Source organism: Canis aureus, chromosome 26, assembly GCF_053574225.1.
Source record: "Canis aureus isolate CA01 chromosome 26, VMU_Caureus_v.1.0, whole genome shotgun sequence".
NCBI classification, from domain to species: Eukaryota; Metazoa; Chordata; class Mammalia; order Carnivora; family Canidae; genus Canis; species Canis aureus.
In genome coordinates this window covers 13,778,564-13,801,714 of record NC_135636.1, presented here as the reverse complement: position 1 = coordinate 13,801,714, position 23,151 = coordinate 13,778,564, and the positions used below count along the sequence as shown (strand labels likewise).

The 23,151-nt window shown below is 35.3% G+C and overlaps 2 protein-coding genes across 6 annotated transcripts in view; one reads left to right on the top strand and one right to left on the bottom strand.

Annotated features, from left to right (window-relative positions):
* Positions 1-23,151, top strand: part of MACROD2 (mono-ADP ribosylhydrolase 2) — a 1,919,734-nt gene that overhangs the window by 302,518 nt on the left and 1,594,065 nt on the right. The window lies entirely within an intron of this gene.
* On the bottom strand, positions 3,481-16,981 carry FLRT3 (fibronectin leucine rich transmembrane protein 3). 2 transcript variants are annotated; one of them, XM_077872147.1, is made up of 3 exons: positions 16,741-16,981; positions 7,997-8,746; positions 3,481-7,020 (listed from the first exon to the last, which is right to left on the bottom strand). In XM_077872147.1, the coding sequence occupies exon 3, from the start codon at positions 6,975-6,977 to the stop codon at positions 5,028-5,030; it is 1,950 nt and encodes a 649-aa protein (XP_077728273.1). In that variant the 5' UTR covers positions 6,978-7,020; positions 7,997-8,746; positions 16,741-16,981; the 3' UTR covers positions 3,481-5,027. The 2 variants fall into 2 exon arrangements, with proteins under 2 accessions (XP_077728273.1, XP_077728274.1); XM_077872148.1 differs by having other exon boundaries at positions 8,548-8,746.

Here is a 23,151-nt window from a genome sequence, read left to right as displayed (position 1 = left end):
TTCCTGTTGACTGTCCTCATTGTAGGTTCCTATCTGTCTACCCTATCTTATTCCTGAGGTCAGTCAGTATCCCTCCTGGTACTTACTTCCTTCTTACCTATCCTGATCCCTTCACCCTCCAAACTTCTTAAAGAGTAATCTTAGTCATTTCTGTTTTATCTCCCATTATCCTGCCAACATCCTAGAAGCTCTTAGCTCTCTGCTGACACTGCTTCAGAATCCCTGGCAGTTCCTTTTCCATTTAAAACTGTGTCCTCTTCCAAATCCACATTCCAGATCATCTTCTGACATCCTTCTTTTAAAAAACAAATTTGTAGTTCCTTGATTTTATAATTTTCTTCTCATGATTATTTTCCTCCTTTGTAACCCCCGCTTTTCTTTTTACTTCTCTTCCTCTTCTTTCCTCACAAAATGTGGGTGTCCCTGTGGCTCATCTCTTTTCCCTCCCTCTGCTTACTTCTGCTGCTGCTGTCCTCCAACCTCTTGGCTTAAATAATAACCTGTTAGATATGCTGAAGATCTCTCCCCAGACCCTCATTTTCTATTTCCCAATAGACATTTCCAGAGGGATAACATACAAGTATTTTAAAACCTAAAGCAATTATACTTTATCATCTAAACTGGATCCCAACTGGGTCACTTAGAAGGTTAAAGAAGGTGCTATTGATAATTAGCCAGTGTAAATCTGGAGCATATGGTCACCTGTTCAAACCTAATATGTACAGAATACTCTTGAGATTTGCTCTTCTAGTACTTTTCATCATTAAATGCCTCACCAACATTCTGCTTACCTGGGCTAACAATCATCATCTTCAATTCTTATTCTTTGCTTGGTTCCCAGTTCCTATGAATTCTAACTTTCTTGTATCTTTGAATTACACTTAAAACAAAAACAAAAAAACCAACCCATTCCACTGTTTAGGCCCTTGTTTCCTCTTACCTGCAATACTTGTATGTCCTAACTTGTCTTCTTGCGCTGTTTCTCCTCATTCATCCTTCATTCGATAGTCTTTATTTCTATCCCCAAAGTGTACTGATTATTGATACACCTACTCAGAAACTGTCACCAAAGCATATCATCCAGACTTCTCAGCTAGGGATACAACACACTACATAGTCTGATGTAAAAGAACCTTTCCAGCCTTACCTCCTTTCTGGACCTTGTATTTCAGCAGGCCTGTTGGCCTTTCCCCAGATACCTCCAAAATCAGTAGTCCCCAGTTGCATCAGAATCACCTTTGGAATTAAAGAAAAATTTAAATACCCAACTTTAATCTGGGAGATTTAAATTTAGTAGGTCTGTATTGAAGCCTGGTTATCTTTGTAAAAGCCTCCCCAAGTGATTGTGACCAAAGCCAGCACTGAGAAACATTGCCCTTGTTTCCCTATCTCTATGACTTTGTTCACCGTTTTTCTCCATGGCCAATATCTAGTTTTCTTGTTTTCTTTTTAAATATTTTCTTATCCTTCAATACCTGGCCTTCATTTTACCTCCTTCATGAAGTTTTCTTTGACCCATCCAAAGAGATCTAGTTATATCTTCTATACCGCAGTTGTAGTAAACTTTCATTAGATTTTATGTTTATGCCTTATATCCCACAGACAGTATACTTCTTGGATGCAAATGCTTCTGCTATTTATAATGTGGAAGCCATTCTGTATAGGTCATTGGCTGTTGAGATTATATGTAGAGATCTTTGAAGTTCTTAAGAAAGTGATTGATAACCATGAGTTATTTTTGCTAATTTAACCAAAAGTCCAAAAGCATAAAATACAAGTTTTAATTCTAAGACTACGCTAAGTTAAGATTTGCTAATCATGCTAAGTAGGAGAAAGGAATTAGAATTTTAAATGCCACTACTGTTTTCAGCAACAGATGAGCTAATATTAAAGTAAATTCAGTGGTGGGTTGGTTCCTTTCACATCCATGCTTCAGGTGCTTTAAAGCATGTGGGTCTCTTTGGATTCCTTAGGAAAACTGTCATGTAGGCATGCAGCTATAAAATGTGCTTCACTCAGAAACTGTAGTTAGTAAAGCAGAGTTTTTTTGTTTGTTTTGTTTTTTTTTACTAGTTCTTTTGAAGGCACAGGGGAATACTTTTAATAAATCGGCCTTGCTGAAAGATAGAATACAGTGTTGTTTTTAATAGGGAATGAGAGCATAAGTGCAGTGATTTAATATAGTTACAAAAGGCTGCTTCCAAAAACAATTTTTGATTTTTGTCAAACATTCAGCAAAAGAGTGATTTTTCCCTCAAAACAAATTTTTTTTGTCACTTCCCAAATTGTATTCTTGTTAAATCTGTAAGTTGTATATTCAGGATGGGATTTTTCTTTGTACTACAATTTTCTCTGTGCCTGATCAGTAAAAATTGTAACCATATAGTTTGATATATATATGCAGATGGATTTTATAATTAATTTAATGCCCTTTAAGGTAGATATTTGTATTTAATTATTTTATTGAAAGAATATATATTTGGATTTCATAGCAAGCCTAGAGAAATAATAAACTTTTACTGTTAGTGCTGTCTCTATTTGCTGATATAGAACCTATTTCTGATTTATCCCAGGTAAAATAATTAAAATGCATGTATTAGAACATACATAAAATTTTCTGTACTCATGCAAGATGTACTAACTGGAAAACAGTCGATATAATCTCTTGGCTTTTGACTTTTTATAAACTCATAGGTTTATAGTGAATTTATGGAACCATGTAGCTGTTTCCCTGATTTTGTGGCAGCACTGTAGCTGAACTTCTCAAAACCTCTAGAAGCAAAAGTCAAACTTCCTTCACAAAATGTTCCTTATATTTACTGTTAATCACATGAGTCTTTGCCAAGTTATTCCTAGAAAATAGGCATTCTTCATAATAGGAACTCAAAAGAGAAGGTATTGGGAAACTTATGAAGATGGCAAATGAATAATGAATGAGTTTTCGCAGGCAGCTGGAGATACTTGTTAGTAGACCAGTAGAAACAGAAATTATCTGCCAAACCTCTGGAAACACATGACAAACTTTTCTTGACCATAATAGTGCTAACTTATATTCAATTGAACACTGTGCAGTCTCCATACATATTATTTAGGCCTCACAACAACCCTGTGAAGTGGGCTGAACTAATAGCCCCCATTTTACAGACAAGGAAACTAAGCTAAGAAGAAAAAGTGGTTTGTTTTTGAGTACATACCTACCAAGGGTATGTACTCAGTTTGGATCTGAGATTCCAAATCCTCTAATGCCAACTCATACTACCAAAAATCTATTTTAAAAAATATTAGTTTTTCAAAGACCACCATAAAAAATATCAGTCAGGACAATGGCAGCAGTGTAAAAAAGACAGAAAGATTACCACACCACTTCTGAGGTTTTCTGATTTGGAATAAATAAGCAAAACAATAGTATCCTAAAAGACTGCTAGGAAATTAGTTTGTACATGAAACACTGAACTCTTTCAAGTATAATGATACACAAGCTCAAGATACTGCTACTTTTATTTGTAGCCAACATTTATTTTTATGCCTAGAAAAATACATGGGGGTGCTTAGGAATAATGTGCTGGGCAATTTGCTACTTTAGTGATAGTAACATAATCCCGAAAAAGCAAGCACGATTATTTTGTACTTTTTCTTCGTTTTATTCAGCAATAAGACCATAATTTTTCATATTTAAGGAAGTATGAAAAATTTGTCGAGTTTTAAAAGCTGAATACATGTAGCGTTGGATCAAGGCACATACAAGACTGGCCAAAGGGCGTACAATGCACTTTGGTTTTTTGTTGGGAAAAAAAAATGGCAACAGAAAAATGATGTGGTTTTTAAACAAGTAATAGCTCACAATTCTGTAGGAAGCTAGAAAGAAATGTTACATTACAAGTTCATTATGTGATAGGTGGAAAACTGTGACAGTAATGGGCAGTATTCTTGATCATTGTGAAAGTAAATTGAACTTTTTTATGTACAGTGTTAAAACATTTCACATAAACCAGATCTAAATTTGATTTCTAGTATTCATTTTTCTTTTAAATTCTTTCTTATTTAAAGTACTACTTTTTCTGCATTGTTGAGGGGAATTGCTTATGGTTATACTATCTTTTTAAATACATGTGTTTCTTTTTTGACATCGTTTATGATAAAAACATAAACATTAACAATTATGTCTTTAGAATTCACTTTTCAAAAATTGGGATGGTATAGGCAAAACCAAAATGCAATTCTGGTATTTGTGTTCATTATACTATGGAGTCTAAGTTTTCATGTTTTCCTAAGTACAAATTTCCCCCCTAACGTAGAAGCATGCTCACATTATTGATTTGTGAAGTCCTTCATTCTCAAAACTTTGTTAACAGTGGTTTTAACAACAGACTTCATACTCCTTTATGCCAGCTGATGTATTCAGTTCGAAAGATAATGCTTTCTTAAGGATATCTACTTTGCTTAGAGTAGAAATGGAGATATGCAGCAAGTTTGATATTGCCCATTACTTCACATATTTTAATTTATTGAATACCACTGGGATAATACAAATTTAATAGTTGGAGCATTTCATAACTATTTTGAACTTTAATTTTTCTCATTCAGCCAGTTTTTTTTTTACATTTTATTAATACCAAAGTGAAAAATGGCCTGTGCTTATACTACAAGGATCTCATGTGAACTCAGTCCTGATTGTTCAACACAGCAAGGAAATCACTTTCACAGTCAACAAGTCATCTTACTCAGTAGAACACAAAGTAAATGGTTTATAACTTCAATATTTGCAAGGAAAATACAGTACAAATTACTAAAAAATACTAAAATATAGAATTGTGTTCAGGCATCTCCACTACATCAATCGCAGCAGTAACCTGAAATTTGAAACTTTTAATAAAAAGTTCTTAAATATAAATTATATGGCAAATGTACAGTACATTGCTTTTTCCAGTCTCTTTTTTTCCAGTGTTTTGCAGTAGAACAGGGTTCCTACCATCACTTCCCTTAGGTTTAAAAAAACCGAAACACAGTCTGCTACAAGGCCTCCAGCATCATGAGTGCGAGTGATCTGAGTCTGGAATACCACTGTCTCTGTAGCTTCGGTTACTACTGCTTTCACTGTGATTGTTTTTATACAGATTCATTCCATTAGGAGGAAATATGGTGTGTATTACAAATTCCTCCTTTGAGATTGGTTCATTGCTTATTGGTAACATCTGAAAAGAAGTCTCCCTGATTTCCAGGATGGAGTTGTCCTTCTTAGTGCCAGCTTCCGCATAGTCATCCTTTCTTCTTCTCCCTTTGCTGTACGCACAGTTCCTTGAGAAGAGTGATCCATTCCTATGAACATACCAGCACACTAAAGCAAGAAGGGCAATGGTCACCAGGGCCACAGCCCCACCAATGATGGCAGCCAATGGTAAATTGGGGTTTTTGTAAGGTTCTTTCTCTTGCTCTCTATTAAGGGTGGTTGTAGGGTTGTACATTCGAAGGGGTGCAGTTTCAGTCTCAATACAAACACGGGTGTCATCAAATAGGTAGAGGTTACTGGTTTCCATGGGAACCATGCAGACTCGATAGGGCGAATCAGGCTCTAGGGCTGTGACCAAGTATTCATTACGTTCTCCTGTTACGATTGTTTCTGTTATAGATCCAGATGCTGGGCTATGGCCCAGTTTGAGCCAGCTGAGTCTTAAAGCAGTCATAGGTAGGACAAGTTTCCAAGAGATGTGAATTGTGTCGGAAGTGACAGATTTCACAGTAATTATAATTGTTTTTCTTGCTGGACTCCCTGTGGTTCGCTGATCTTTAGTGAGCTTAGGATTCTTGATGTCTGGTTGTTTGGTCACTGGAGCTGGCCACTGTCCTTGAGCAGGATATACCGTGTTGGGTATTGCAGTGGTTATCTGAATGGTGCTTACAACTGCACTGTCCTTACAATCAAATAACTCTGCATTAAGGTCCTTAATCGCCATCCCCCGAACTTTTTCAGGGGCTTGGCACATAAGCCCACGTACATTGACCTTCATAGGTAGTGATTGCAACCAGTCACGTACCCATTTCATCTTGCACCCACAATACCAGGGATTGTTGCGAAGAATCAGTTGGGTTATATTGTCCAAATCATCAAAGATACCCTGAGGTAAATTACTTAGGTTGTTATTGGACATATCAAGTCGATACAGCTGCCTTAGATAAGAAAAAGCATTTGGGGGCACCCGATTGATGTGGTTATCTTGAAGATAAAGCTTCCTCAGGTTTGTGCCTGGAAGGTTTACTGGTGCAGCAGTCAGGGAATTCCGTACCAGGGACAGTTCTGTTAAGTTGACTAGGTTGAAAAAAACTTTATCACCTAAACCATGGTTGTTCAATAGATTTCCATCCAAAACCAGGCGTTTTAGGCTAGTGAGACCTTGAAGAGATGGGGATGAAATAGTGGATATGCGGTTATCATCCAAGCGTAGTTCTTCTATAGTCCTAGGCAAACCCCAGGGGATTGTGCTAAGGTGATTACGGGACAGGAAAAGCAGTCGAAGATAGTTGCTGTCTCGGAATGCCCCCTCTTCAATGCTAACAGCAGAGACCGAATTATCATCTAAGTGTAATTCTTCCAGGTAGGGAATTTTGGAAAGAGAATCATAAGTGATAGTCCTTATGTTATTTTCTTGCAAATGTAACTCTTTTACATACTTTGGTAGATTGGTAGGAAATTCATCTAAACTGTTGTGGTATAGGTATATTCTTTCTACTTTTAGTAAGTTTTTCAAATCTGAAGGAATTCCAGCGTTATTGATTTGGTTGTTCTGAAGGTAGAGAGTTGTAGCATCCTCTGGTATTCCTGCTGGAATGGATGTCAGAAAGCGATCATTACAGTAAATGAAACCTGCATCACAGCGGCACACAGATGGGCAGGATTTAGCCATAACTGATAGAGGTGCCACCTGAAGGAACAGCCCAATTTTAGTCCCGATGAGGAAAATGCTCCAGGCTGGGTTGATCATGGTCAGCAGTGTTAAGGTCTTTGTACACGGTAGTGTCAGAGCCCTAAAATGGAATGAGTGAAAAGAAAGACCAAAAACAATCAGGTCAGGATACTTAAAATAGTATTCCAAATAGATGTGGAAACTAAAATATCTATAATCACTTTTAATGTATTAATTTTTTTTGCATGCCTAGAATTTCTTGCTAGCTAGCTAACAGTGAACATGATCATATAATCTCTTTACCTTAACTGTTTGTAGTATTAATATCATGTCCCAAATCCATTTGATTTTGAAACATTAAATATAATAAATGTTTTATTGAGCATTTTCATAATACTTGATATCAATTCTATACCCAGTCACTGACCAAGCTAATCAATTTTCTATTTTTTCTTAATATTCATAATGAATTGGCACATAGGAATATGATTTTTTGTATTTAAAAATCAAAATTTGATGTTTACTTCTTAGGTAGACTGTATAGGTGTAGAAATGTGTAGTAAAAAAAAAAATCTATCCTCTTAGTATTCAAGAATAGTAAGTTAAATACAAATACCTCTTAAGATCCTGAATCCTAGTAAAGCCATTCATTTGTTTTGATTGTTTATGTTACTTTTTAAATTATTGATATTAAATATCATTACATAGATATTTCTAACAAGAAAATCAGAAGGAATTTTTTTCATCTATTTTAAGGAAGGAAAGACTACAAAGCTAATACATCCAGCTAACCTAAGTGAAAATTCCATTTCACATTAAACTAGTTCTTTGTTTTGTTCCCATTTTTTTTTGTTTCATACTACAAGGTTTAATGACTTTATGCAGATTTCCCATTATGTTCACATCATATATTTCACAATGCATTTATCTTTCTACAAATTCTAATCTAGAATATGGTTCAACTTTCCCCATGGCTGGAGAGTTATAGATTTGTACTGATCTATTGTGGGTAATAATGATCTTGTCTGCACTTTTACGTATTAATTGGCCTTTGTAATTTCAGGCATGAAAATAAAACACTTTAATATTTTTCCTACCTTTTTGAATCATGTGAATAAATTTTGCATGAGTGAAAATCCAATGCACAAAAATTATTTTCCTGATGAGGGACTGGGACTTATAAACTCTTGTTCAGTCCTTGGAAATGTTCTTCACTGTTTATTCATGTAATCCTATGCCGCACACACCTCCAGATCAGGCTCGCTGTTGTCAGTGAACATTCCAGCTACAGTTCAGCATGGTAGGCAAGCTCATTAAAGTAGGGACCAGAGACAATTCAGCTTCCTGTTACTATGTAGAACACATGGCTTCCTATGCACTTTTTTTTCCTGATAGAGTTTCTGTGTGAAGGTTCCTTTTGTGTAGCTTAATTCCCTTAGTAGAAATTGCTCTCTTTAAAATTCTTATTGGCTCTTCTGTGCAATGTGGTCAGAGATAGTAACTTCAGATCCTCATGAAGAAAGCCATTCATGATGCTAAGGCCTGTATAGTAATAGGTTTTTCCATCAGTTACCCCCCACCTTTATTCCTGTCCAGGATTATCCGAGTATAAACTTTGTACAGTAGCTATATCCTGAGGTATGATTACCTGCTGTGAAATAGCTATTTCCAGCTTTTGCTTCTTGCTGCTTTCTCAGAATAGCTGGCGCAGTCACGTTATATAAGAACAGGTATTCTTTTTTAAGAGGTAAAACTTAATTCAAATATTCTTCATGAGAAAAAATAGGAAGCATACTAGATTTCCTTTACTTTTCTCTTCCTTAAAATATATTGGGTCTGAGCATCTCCTGTAAAAGCAAAAGGTTTTAATGAACTATTAATAATGAACTTTAACATGATAGAGAAATTTCCTAGACATTTAACTTCAGTTTTTCTTTAAGCAACATATCTTTCATCTTAGTAACTGGTGAAAAGGAGTAAGATGACCTCTTTGTTTTTTACTTCCCAATTTTACTATATAAATAAAGTGGGAGCTAAAGTTGAGATTGTCACCAAACAGATAATTTCTACTGTTAAATGCTAATGCCACCTTAAACTAAACACAGAAGCAAATCTTTATTCAAGGACCAGCCAGTGCCTTCCATGGCTTTTGAATTCAAGTCAGGCTAATCTTTAAAAGTTCATGTTTAAATCTTAGATATAAAATGAAAAAAATGTTTGAAAAGAAGAAAACAAATATATGTCAAAGAGGTGAGCAAATACGTCACAAGGGTTTTTGATAGAAATGCCATGATAACTTTTAAGAGATTTCTGATCATCGTTTTACAAAGTCATACAATGTACAATGTAAAGACTTGAAAAGAATTTGCGTTAGAATCTTTTCTTTTGATTTGCTCGGTGCCCTGTTTAATTCTTCCTGTAGGCCTCAATTTTCTCAATTGTAGAATGTGAACGTTATCACCTTTCTCTTTAGAGGTATTTCTGAGGACTAGTTGATGATCCTGAAACTCTGGTTACTCAGGTGTTCTTGGCCAAAAGGTAGCATAGATATTCAACGAATTATTAGTTTTTTAGGAGAATATAATTTTAATTTTCTTTTAGCAAACTGAAAATCTGTATTTGTAATAGAAAGGATGCTATGTCAAGCTATCTTCTTAGAATGACCATTCGGAAAGTTTATCAAAACCTGACAAGGCATTTCTCTCTAGGTTCAAACATGAACAAGCCAATTTCCAGTAAGTATATTTTTCATTTCTGAAAGAAGACCTAAGGCTTCACCAAAAAGACTAGTGATTTTAGTTTTGCCCATTATCTAATATGCATGAAGATTTTTTTTTTTTTTTTTTTGGTAGAGCTGAGGAAGTGAGTAACTTTAGTATCTATTATGCAGGGTTACCCACTCAGGTGATTTCTGTCTAGTAGGGAGCATTAAGGTTTGACCCTGAAATTAAGGACTACAGTAGAAGCAATTTGCTTCCCCCAGTAATTACCTAGTATCCCACAACGATAGCATCTGTTCCAGAATTCAAATACTACTGAAAGTAAACATGAAAAAGGCCAAGATTTGTGTTTCTGATTCTATCAGAAAATTCAATGTCTTCTAGTTTGCCACCAAATACCAATACTATCATAGAATGCATTAGCAGAAGGAAACTTAAAAAAAAAAAATTACAGCTCCATTTAATTTATTATTTAAGCAACTTGAAACAAAAATAGCAGTTAGCAGATGGATTAAGTAGTCTCTAGTGTGTATTGCAAAGTGCCCACAGAGGAAAGTTTAAATGATTTATTGTTTCAAGTGAGGTTTTACTGTGGTGCATTTAGTACTTTGCTCATTATTGTTGAATTTCAATAGCATAGTTTCATGAAAACTGTTGCTTTTGTGGAATGTGGAAATGAAAAACCAAGCTGTTCAAATTATAAGTACAAAGTTTAAAAAGTATCATTATTTTAAAAGGTATCTGCTGTAAATATTTTCTAAGCTTGAAAATTATTCAACATTTAAAATCATGTGGTTAATTTAAGGTTAGGAAACAATTACTTTTGTTAAATTGCATTAGAACCTAATTAAAAACTATAATAAAAGTCACTGGTGAGAATCTTCTTAAAATATTGCCAATAGTCAGGCATTTGTCATACTTCAACACACACTTTAAACAGATGAATCTGATGAATGAGGATTTAAAAATTGTTGACTGTCCCCCAAATGAGATCAGCCTACGGAATGCCTAAAATAATGATTGTAATGATAACTAGTACTAGAGGTTGTATCTGAATTATAAGTATTTTATGAAATCAAGTTTTAAGAATATCTATTGATTTTCACATTTTTAACCAGAGGAAAAAAAAAACTAAATCGGTGTGAAAAGAAGGCTAATTTGTTTATTTTTCTTGTTTTGTATCTGTAAAACTGCTTCTTTTGCTCTGTTTGATATGCAAATTCACATTGCCATTAATACAATGGTGTTAATAATGTGGGATTAACAGAAAGCCTTAAATCTCATTAAATTCTTGGAAAATGTCATTCTCTTTTCCTCAAATTGCATTAAAACAAGAGGCAAAAATATAAATTATAGCAGGTTTCTTTAGAGAGGATACTTTTAGAAATGAAGATTCCTTCAGAAATTCCTGCTCCCTTTATTTAAGCTCAAAGCTTTTTTTTGTATTAAACTCAAGCTTTTTCATATTAAAGCCAATAATAATCTATCTAAAATACATGATTCTGCCCCCATTTTTACAGTTCCCGTTTTTCTGAGCTGGCTCTACATATTCATGCACATAGAGGCTTGGTAGTTGATTGTGAATGATAAAAAGAAAAATGAGCCCCACTGGTATGGACACTGTGGCCAGTTTCCACAACATAGACTTCAGAAGCCTTTATGTCTGCATAGGCTTGAAAAAAGGCCATTACTTCTGAACAAAAAGGAATTGATCTTTCAGAAAAAAAAAAATTGTTTATAGGGTAACTTGGGGAAAAACATAAATGGACCCTGGTTACTTAAAGAAATGTTTTAAAATTATTTTTAATGGACTCATTACTAAGTAGATAGCATTTAAAACTGTGGCAAAAAGGACAACATAATCACCTCACTGACAAATCAAATTTTTAATAGGGATCTTTCTCATCAGTTTCTTTTTATAAACAAAAATTGTGGAGTTAAAAAAATATGCATTTATAATGTAATCAAGTCTGTGAAAAGTCTCCAATTTAGTTTCATGATACACCTAAGAAAGTATTAGATAAGGATGCTATCGTTTTATGATATTTTTAAGAAAGCTAATATAATTAATACGTTTTATCAAATAGAAAACTGGCATTTACATACAATCAAGGATTTGAGGCAATCTGCATGTTTATATGATATCTTCTCTGTTACTACATTATTTTAGAGGTGGGGATGTTTGAAATGAGAAGGTATTCTCATGTTCTGATCACTTAGTTTAAGATTATATATTGATAATATGCGCTAACTTCCTAAACCTTTTTCTGCCTTTTATTTGAATTGATTTTGATTTGAAATCATTGCACATTTTTTTAAAAAAATACTTAATTCAAGTACAGAGTTTTGAGATTTTAGTAAAGTCTTCTTAATGATTTGCTTCACAAATGATATCTTAATGATGGGAACTTTTAAAAAATATTTAATCTAAAAGTAGAACTTTCAATTTTAATCTAAGTTAATTGCATTATTATCTTGAATAAAATCTTGAGATTGAAGAAGACACATGGGTAATCAGATTTATCCAATTCTATGAATATTTCTAGATAAATTGGAGTTTATATAATCATAATCTAGAGTTTTAGAAGGTAATTTGTTTATGAAGGCTAAATTGCTGCTAGAAAGCACAACAAAATGATCAACCTGTGAATGCTACGTCTTTGTAATGACAAATGGTATTTAGAATAAGCTACATATATGGTTAAACTGAAAAAACTGGAGTATATCAGGTTAGTTAATAGTGACAGCAAAATGCTTTCTAAGCAGCCTGTCTGGTGGTTAAATTTTCCACGATCATCAGATTTCAGGAAAGTTCCAATTCTTTTGTTTAATGCCAGGCAAGCAGAAGGACCTCTAACTCCCCTCTTGAGAGTCATGAAGTCTGAAGGGTTTGCTGAGCATCAGAGAAGCAAGTGTGCCTTTTCATACTTGGTTTTATCTAGACTATTTTCTAGCCTGAAAAAGGTTGTGTTTTACTTATGCAAAATAGAGTATAAAAGTTCTAAAGCAAAGGATTTTTCCTTCCTCCTTTTATATTACTGGTTCTTTTTCTCCCAATAGATTTGTGATAAATGAATCCAAATCTACTTCATTTATATTGGCTTTTAAAGTTAAATTGAGCATCCTTAAAACAAAAAGGCAAACTAGGATGTTATCTTTCATCATAGCGAATGCTTCTTCCTTTTGTGATATTTAAAGCCAGACTAAATGAATTAGAGAACCAAGGTTTGTATAAATAAGGCATTAATTTAAAGGGTGGTAAAGGTGAGCAGTCCAGGGCTTGGGCAGGGAATATGCTTTAAGTTTGCATTGACCTTTGAACCATTGCAAGTTAAAACTATACTATTTAAAATTGCATTTTCCCATTGCAAACTTTAAAGTTCCTTTTTCAGTGTTGTGTGTACAATTTGGTTGATGTGCTTTACATTTCTAACATTCAAGTTTCTATATATGAATACAACTCTTTGGGTCTACTGTGTGCCCAGCACTGTGCTGGTTGATGAGAACATCCCAAGTCATAAAACACTTAGTGTTTTTTTTCTGTTTTGTTTTTCATTTCAGAGTAGGGTATTATTGATGTAAAGCAAATGAAGAGGGAGAAAATCAACAACACATAAACTGATCAATCCACAGTCCAGTGGCACACTTTAAAAATGGTATTTAACCAAATGTGGTCTGTGGGTTATCTTTTCAAAGTTGCCACGGTAACTTGTGCACATGAAAAGTGAAAGAATAAAGAACAAAAGCTGTCATTGTCTTATCAAGTGAGAACAATTTCTCTCTCCTCTCATTTAAGGAGACTAATACCTGGAAAGAGCTTTTTATACATTCCTGACACTGAATTTCGAGTCTAGGAAAAAGATAATGCATATGCAAAACAAATGTAAGTTTAGCTGCTGCTTAAATTATATTTCATTCCTTTGTGACTTAAAATGTTTTCTCTGGGGTTCTTGTCAATAGTCAAGTCAAAGTTCTGAAACCTGCTCCTCTAATGCAACGTAAACATGGCTTTCAAAACTCTTTTTTAGTGGTAATGTTTCAACAAATTTAGTGATGCTGATTTGCAGTTTCAGACTGCAAAATGCTCTCTGAAACATATATTCCTATTTTGGTTCTTAAAAGGAAGAAGGCTTTTCCAGAAGACATTGTTGGAAACTGGTTTTGAAATGGTGGAATATTAGAAGACGAGAAACAGCCCTTTTTTATGCTCTGAAGAAAAAAAATGCAGTTTTGAGAATTAATATTGCTGAGAGATTTACTGTAGAGTTTTTGCCCACTGGGGGGTGGTACACTCTACCAGAACACTGCTTTCAGAAGCTGCAACGCAAGTCAGATGTTGGCTGCTGCCGGCCAGTTTTTCTCTGGTTTAATTACAACAAAGCCTCCCGTTGAGAAGAACAGTGAAGGCCTCTAGGGCAAAAGGTGGGGGGTAGGAGGGGAAGGGGATGAAGGGAAGAGGGAAGAAATTACAGCCTTTGAAAAATTACTGAATCTTAGTTCCCTCATTGACTTCATTTATGGTGGTCTTCATTTGACTTTCAAGAATTATTTATAATGCTATTAAACAAACTGATTGAATGAAAATACTTAAGGCGGTTTAATTCAAAATTTTTAAGTTAACTCTGAATCCTGCTATTCATCACATTCTTTGTTATGCAGCCCACCCACCTTAATAAAAGAGGGGAAAGTTAAGATCGACCAAAATTTTTCTTTAAATGACCAGATTTAATTTCGTATTGGTATAACATTGGCACACCAAAAATAAGAGGCAGAAAGAAGAAACATTCATATAATATTACCATAAGGCAAATTCTCTGCTACTGATTTTTGTAGGGTTTTAAATTGTTCAAAATAATTCAGAAAGGAGGAAGCCTTAGGGTGTGTGGCCAAGAAAAGCACAGACAGATCTCTCTGCAGTGAACTTGCATGTTTAAAGCTGATAATTGTATTTTTCATCTGGAGACAGTGAGTGTTCATTAGGGTCTGGTGTCCCTAGGAAGGAGAGGCTGAACATAATTGGAGTTTCTATTTGATTGGGCAATATAGTCTAGAGAAGAAACTGGGGTAAAGATAATTAATAGCTTGCTAACAAAGTCTGACAGCCACAAGATTTCAACCAAATTTATTTCACACTGCTTCATTTAGCCCTGAAAAAGTTTTGATAGAATTGGAGTCTCCTTAATTAACACTTGAAAGCAAAAGAAACATACCTTCTATTTTGCTGCCACACTCAGTTATGACAAATTTCCTTACTGTTTTTCCTCCTTTGTGAAAACTTTATTTGGTGCCCAATTATGTATTTCACAAATGCTAATGTTTAGGAAGTGTTTAGTTGGGCATATTGAACGTAATCATAATTGATTTAAAAGGTGGGGGGGCAGAGAAATGAAAAGTCCAGTTAATAACTGATGGTTAGTATTATACTTGAACAATATTAATGTATTCACTATGTTTATTCATTCTGTAATATCTTGCTGATTCCTGGATTTGATGTGTTTTGGCAGTACTCCATTAAAAAAAAAATTAGATGAGATTTTCCTACTTAACTACGTACAATCAGGGTTTTGTAAGCTTGTTTATTTCAGGCTAATCTATATATATATGTGTTTGTGTAATTATGTGTGTATATATTGTGTATACCCACATATTTGCAAACTAAGTAGTGTATCTCTGATTTAATCTTCTTAGAGATTAAAATGTGGTATATTATTCTTAATATTGGTAGTAATGATAATATTAATATTTTGTGGTACTTTTAAGGGATTAATTTCTTTACTCATTTCAAAAGAGATAAGTATCAATCATCTGTCACTTTGGGGCAGGAAAAAATGGTTCTATCTCAAAAGAGACAAATTCTTTATGTTTTAAGCTAATCAGGATATTCTCATGCAGTTCGGGATAAATGAAAGGCATTGCTACAGCTGAAGCTCTTTTCTAGTGGTTGTATTCATGTTGTTTTCTGCTAATAAAATAACATGCATTTTTGAGCAGATAAATTTAAGAAAATTTAAAATAGCTATTTGTTAAAGCCATTTGAGAATTTGGTTATATAAGTGGAAAATATCAAGGCTTTTAAATTTTAAATAGTTAGATGTTGAAAAATATAGGCCTGTTGTACTTTTTACCTCTATGCAACCATTTTGTTTCAGACCTAATTCACTGAAAAAAAAATTTTTTTTTTGAGAAGATACATTTAACTACTTTTTGGAAGCTTTTTGGTATAAAATCATTTCTTCCAATATAAAATATTCTTATTGTAAGTTGCAAGTGAATGAATACTCTGTGCATCCCACTTGATGAAGGCTCTACTCATTTTTTCCCCTGCCACCCCAAACTCACTGCATACATCAGGCATAGCTTCCACGCTGAGCTTTGTTAGTTTTCCTGAGTAGGCTTTGCCAATTACTATGCAAGTCACATACTGCATTTGCCCAAGCAGTGGATTTTGGCATTCTCCTGGATGGGAAGTATGGTTTGGAAGTAAAGTCTCCCCCTCCTCTGAGCAGAATTCACTAGTTTAGATTTGCAAGCCTGAAATGCTTGAAGCAGCTCTGGCAGGATAGCAGTGCAAGCTTTAAAATCTAGGTGTAGCTGTTAATCCTTGCAGAGGCACAGTAGTCTCCAGGAGTAGCTCGGCTCCTGTGAGCAAGATGTATGCTTTTCATGTACTGCGTACTCATGGGCTGAGGGATTATTGATTTTCTTTCACAGTTGTAAAAACAGCAATTGGTGATCATACCACACATACAGTACACCCCAAGTTAGCAAGACCTTTTGCTTCCCTCTCTCTGAAAAAAATCTGCCTTGTATTCTTCATGATTAACATTTAACTTTCCAACTTAAGGTTTTCCGAGGCTCTTTTCAAATAGCAACTATTACAAGGCAGAAAATAGCCATTAATTATTACTTTTTAATGAAAGAAGGTTTAAAGAAACTTCTTAGATGTGGCTATATCATCAAATTTTTCCTTGCTGGCTCGTACATGCACATATTGCTCTTACTGGTGACAGAACAGGCGTTCGTATTTGGATGCCTCATAGTACCAAGTCATTTCTGTCTACAGAGTAAAACCAAGCAAACTTTCTGGGACAATCTTAAGGAAAAACATGGGAAACACTTACCAGGAAGACGAGAAAAAGCAATCCCATATATACTGCCGCTATAGCTGTAATTCCACTGTGAACTGGAGTGATAACCCTCCCCCTCTCCCAAGCTCCGCGTCCAGTGCACACAAAGCCAACAGCAGCTGCAGGCAGAACTTGTCCTGCTTCGGATCACTCCTACACTGAGGAGTGAGGGAGAGCATTCCAGTTTACTGCACACAGCCCACCTCCAAGTCTGAAGTTAAAGCTTCACCTCGCAGTGGTTGAAGAAGGGGGTGATGTCATAGATGGGCAGGACTTAGGCGAGCTCTTGTTCAGTGAGGTAACTGGATAATCAGACAGATGAGCTTTGCAAACACTAGAGGGAGTGAGAGAAGCCAAAATGAGGCGCTTAGCCTGCCAAAGCTGGGATGCCATTTGGTTTGTAGGCAGCCTTTTGGAATTTCAGCGTTTTCTAAAGTTTAATACAACAAGGTAGTGATAGCAAGTTTTTTTAAAAAAATATGAGCATGTAAATGGATATTTATAAGAGTACAGTAGAACACAGGTTCTTTTTATCTTTGAGTTAATATGTATTAAGAAGTTAACCAAAAATCCTATTATTTTCATTTTCAAATCGTTCCAATTGCATTGCAATTTTTAAGGCTAGTAAGTCCAACATGAATATTTATTTGACACATAAGTAGAAGGCAGGTTCACACGAATAACATTTATTTAAGGAAAGGGAAACAGGAATGACAAAAGATAGAGATCCTTGAAGTAACCAGTTCTTTTTCCTAGAGGTAATGAGTAACTTGTTCTATGTTTTAGAAAATGAAAGTATTTTTCACATACTTCTACTATTTGTCCATCTCTTTTGAACTTAGTAGATATTAGATTTTTTTCCTATTTAAGGAGCCCTCCCTAAATATGAATAGTTGTAGAAGAATTAAATATTCTTTTCTTTTCTGATATGTTTTTGCTACTCTAAGTATGAATTAAGATATAAACATATTAAGGGCAGCCCAGGTGGCTCAGCGGTTTAGTGCCGCCTTCAGCCCATGGCCTGGTCCTGGAGACCTGGGATCCAGTCCCACATTGGGCTTCCTGCATGGAGCCTGCTTCTCCCTCTGCCTGTGTCTCTGCCTCTCGCTCTCTCTCTTTCCCTGTGTCTCTCATGAATTAATAAAAGAATTAAATCTTTAAACATATTAAGAAAAAAACCTTTCATGGGTGGTTTTGCTTTTATTAAAATAATTTTATTTTAATTTTGATACATGAATAAACACTGGACAATTATAAGACAGGCATAAATATCTATGTCTAATTAGTAGAATGGTAGACTTTAATATTCAACTATGATTTTCATAGACTGATCTGTATTTGATCAGCAATTGCTTTGGGCTCAGATTTCTATTAAATTCATTTCATTTTTTAATGTTGCTGGGGGGAATTTCGTTTTTATATTTACCTGGAGGGTAATTTCCTTAAACTAATATTATTTGCTTTAGTTTTAGAGGTTCACAGCATTGTCTTTTATGCTTTTAAAAAAGTTTCTATAAATGTTTGTTTCTGAAGAAGGCCAGCTAATTGTCCTTCCCAGGAGTATTTGATTATGGTCTCTTCATTAGCTTCATTTAGTTTATCTATTTTATGTGCTTCTTTGATAGCAGTTTGACCTTCTGAGTTCCCTCCAAGAATGGGTGATATCAAGGTAGAAGGTGAACCCCTGATAAGAGGTTATATTGACCCCTATTGTTCTGTGATTGCACTTTTGTTGGCCACGGAGGGCAGACCCATTAAATCCAGGAGTTTTAGAATTCTAATGTCTGTTGATAAGCCAGTTTCTCATAAATGTTAGATAGCACAACTTAAACTGAGATTCAACTGCTGACTTTTTGGAGGAGAGGGAGGTGGGAATAACAATCTCTCACTAAATGGTGAATTTTTTCTGTTACTGCAAACCAAATACATGAGTTAAATTATTTTATGAAATAATTCCTTCTAGAGGCTATTTTCAGATGGGAATTGGTTATGTTTAACAAGGACATTTTGCTTGGCCAAATTACTGTGGGCTTATATCCATATTTAATCAGTTGTGTTTCCATTCAGGCAGAGCTTAAACTGAAAAGAAAGATGAATGGACAATTTTTGGTTATAGGTAGCTAAAAGATCGTGTACTGGCCTGGGAGTTAGGAGTTCTGAGGTTTCCATTCCCTCGGCTGCCATTTGTTATATGACTTCATATTATGTGCTCTGGCCTTCGGTTTCAGCACATGGCAAGTAAAGGCAGCAAATGCTTTTTTCACGATCTTCAAATGCCAATTATGTTCCGGTTTTTTTTTTTTTTTAAGATGTGGATTAAAATGTAAAAGATGGTAGGAGATTGTGAAAAATATGATATGTACTAGAGACACTGACTTTGGAGGCAAACTCTTAAGGTAGCCTCTATTATCCTACCATGTCCAAAAATATACTCTTGCTGCTTCCCTGTGTGTGTGTTTGTTTTTTGCTTTTGTTTTTTAATTTCCTGCTTTTATCAGCTGCCTAAAGTTCTGCCAGTTGGAGGTGAACTTATGTACCACCTCTGGAAAGATTAAGAGTTACCCTGAGTTACTGCAGACTGCTTTCCTTCTTTGTTACCTAAAGGAGATTAGTTGTAATAAAGGAATGGCTGTCCTGGTTTGAGGGAAAGGCAGGCAGGCAGTTTTCAGCCTGATGCCCTTTAGGCTGTGATAGGAAAGGAAGGGCTGATTCTAACCAGTAACCAGTAGCATACCCTAGTTTTAAAACTCTAAACTGGTCATATCAAAGAACTTTGTGTTTTTCTGTTTTTGTAAGAGGATATGAGATGTTCCCTGGAAAACAGGGGAGATTGGATTTGGAATTAGGTTTCCCAGGCTTTGCCATTTACTTGTGTATCCAAGTGAAAACAACAACAACAAATCCAATCTTTTTTAGTATAAACAACCCCCAGCTAGATATGACTGCAATACATAATTATTCCGTGGAACCGTTTAATTCAGGAATTTTAACCTGCCTAGACTTTAGGTACCTCATTCACTTATTCATTCATTCATTCATTCATTCATTCATTCATTCATTATGTGAAAATGCATTGAACATCCCTATAAAAGAAGCTAGTAGGAGTAGATGATCCACCAAATAACCTCCAACTACACTATTTGTGATTTAATTTAGAATGTATTAAAGTTCTTTTAAGCCTTAGAAAGAAACATTCTTCATTATTTTTCTTCTACTCAGCATTATTAATAGGAAATAAGTCTTCAAATTTGGATAAAAAACAAACCAGCAGAAAAAAAAAAAAACAGCTCGGGCTTTTGATGTATAAAATGCCTTGGGCTGGGGCACCTTGGTGGTTCAGTAGGTTAAGCATCTGCCTTTGGCAGCAGGGCTTCCTGCTCAGTGGGGAGCCCGCTTCTCCCTCTCCCTCTGCCTGCTGCTCCCCTTGGTTGTGCTCTCTCTCTCTCTCTCTGTCAAATGAATAAATAAAAATATTTAAAGAAAATAAACGCCTTCAGCTCTCATAGTTGAGAATCTTTTGGTTGCAAGTGATTGAAAGTCCAAACCTCCCTGTTAACTAACAATTGGAATCTATTGGTTCATATAACTGAAATGTTCAAAGGTATGGTCTGGCTTCAGGTAAAGCTTGATACAGTGGCTTAAAATGTGTAGACAAAATTACAGTTTCTCTCTGGCTCATAGTATTCTGCCTTTTTCAGTGTTGGCAGCCTCCTTAGGCTATTCGCAGTGGACTTTTGGCAGCTCTGGGCTTTTCCCTTAGGCAATAACAGTTCCACATATCACATTCCCATATTATAGTGTTCTAGGGAAGAGAGGTCACCTCCAGAAGGTCCTGCACATAACCCTCTGATTTAACTTCTCTCATTCCTGAACCTATTACCAGAAGGTGGGGGATATGTTGGTAAGCTTAAGGCCTCTATAATAGCTGTAAGTAGGGTCCACTCTCCTCATACACATGGCTGAGAATGGAGACCAGGGTATGGCTCAGAGGAAGATTGGACATTATCAGTTTGAGAAGGAAGGGGCAGATGCTGGAGATTATTTCATGTTCAGAAGACTTGGCATGCTGAAACTTGGGCATGTTTTATAAATTTATAAACTTGAAGCTGCTTTCTTTCTTTCTTTTTTTTTTTTTTAAAGCCAGAGTTTCTATTTAAATTGCCAAAACATCTTTAAAAGATTTTCTATTTGTAGACCCTCTCAAGTCTAGCCCAGTTTTTTTCTGTCAACAGGTAGTGATGCATGTCAGGGCATATCAGTACTACATCTTAACATGAGCCTATGGGATGTTAATAAAATAGAGAGTGCACATTCAACTATCTGTAATTCTGTGAAGTCAGGCCAGATGCTTAATGCACCAGTTAGAAACTGTACCACATCTTTCTGAACAATTCCAAAGAGTATTGGAGAAATAATTAGATTTTAGCAGGTCACAGATGTCTTAGAATATTAAAAGTTTAAAAATGCTATATTAAACTGTTCTTCTGATATTTGCCTTTTATTAGTCAACACTTAAAATGTACCTTTTATTAGTCAACACTTAAAATGTACCTAAAAACAATCACATATCTCTTTTAAGTGTATTTCCAAAACATACTGTGCTGGAGTGAGATCTGTCATTACAGGACTTGAAACAGAAATCAAAGCAAAGTCAGAGTGGTTATTTCCCTGCCTGACTGCTTGTCTGCCTACCCTCTGGAACACCCTTCTTTCCCCCTACCCTGAGTTGGGGAAATACTTCAGGGGTTGGGAGAAAGGGGATTTAAAACAGCAACAACAGCAACCACCTGAGGGAAAAAAAGCACGTCTTTGGCCTCTGGGGAAAGAAAAGGAGAACTGGGGTTCAGAACAGGTTAGCACTTAGCCAAAAGTGATGGGGTGAAGCAGCTGGCAAAACTGAAAATCAGTGGACCCCTACTTTCTTCCATATTCAGTGCTTTCCCATATGATGATGTAAATGGTGCACTGCACAGCATCCGTTTATATAGGCATCCCCTTGACCCCTTCGTGCTCCCAATGTCCTGTCATCTTTCTCTCTTTGTTTTAAAATGCAAAAAAGAGATTTTATAAGTGGACCCTGGAGAAAGGTGAGACTTGAGTTAAGCAGAGTGAGTGAATTCTCCCTCTGGTACTTTATATGTGGCCCTGGGAAAAGTAGTTCAGCTCTTTGAGCCCTACTTCTCTCATTTATGAGGGTGAAGATAGGGGACCCCCATTTAGCTATTGTGGACTTCAATGAAGTGGTGCTTATAAGAGTTCATTACTAAATCTGAGAAAGCACTTACCAAGACAGAGCTAAAACCTTGGATAGTTGCTTTTAATCTTCATGGTGATGAGTGAGGCCATGATCCATTCAAAAGACACGATCCATTAATGTTAAATTGAGCTATGTGTTTTAACAGTTTATCTTCGGGAATGAAACAATTTGAGAAATGCTTCTGCCTACTGTCCTGGATGCTCAGACCTTGAGATAACAGTATCTAAGGCTGGTTCTGAGACTTAATTTCAACCAAAGGACAAATTCCTTATCCTTGGAAATTATTAGTGTAAAACATAGTTTTGGATGAATGACTAACAATTAATAAGGCAAATCAGTGTGTGTCTAATTATTGAGATGGGTCCATCATATAAGGCATTGTCCTGGAGTCATGTGACTGTCTTTAATAGCTGGCTCTTGCTATTTAGTCTTGACCAAAGCTGTCATGACTTGCAAACCATCTTATTACTTCACTGTTTCTGGAGTATTGGTGCTAATTTTGGGTATACAAATAGACCCTCTGAAAGGAAGATTTCCTGAAATTATTGTTAGATTTTTCTTATTTCTGGAAACCAATATTGTAGTTCTCTTTCTGTTTGGGATTATCTTTTTAAAGGATTGCTGTTTCCCTGCAGTCTAGATTACTTAGGTACATAAACTTGTTTGGTGTTGCAAGAACGTGGTTAAAGTAGAATCAAAGACTGTTTTATGTTATATCTATTTTATACATGACTATAGAAACTGTATCTCGTTGGACCATTTCGGAGAAACAGATTTACTGTGATTAGTATTTCTTTTCACTTGGGAACTGGTATGAATTGATTATTTGCAAAATTTTTAAAGGATAAAGTATTCTCAATTGATTAGGTTTAGACTAAGCGAATGTTTTACGATATCATCTATCCTCTCAAAGAAAAAGTTACAATTGAGTCATGTTTACCATTTGGAGATTTTCTAGAAAATATTAATCTATTTAAATTTTTAGAGCATGATTCTTGACAAATAAAGATGAATCCATGTCTGTAGTTTCCTCTGCTTCACTTCCTTTGAACTACAAGTGATTAACCTTAAATTTAGGGAATTCAAAATATTTTATAATTCTTTCATTAGTTAGGTTTTTATTCTTTTTGACATTTAAAATATATTAG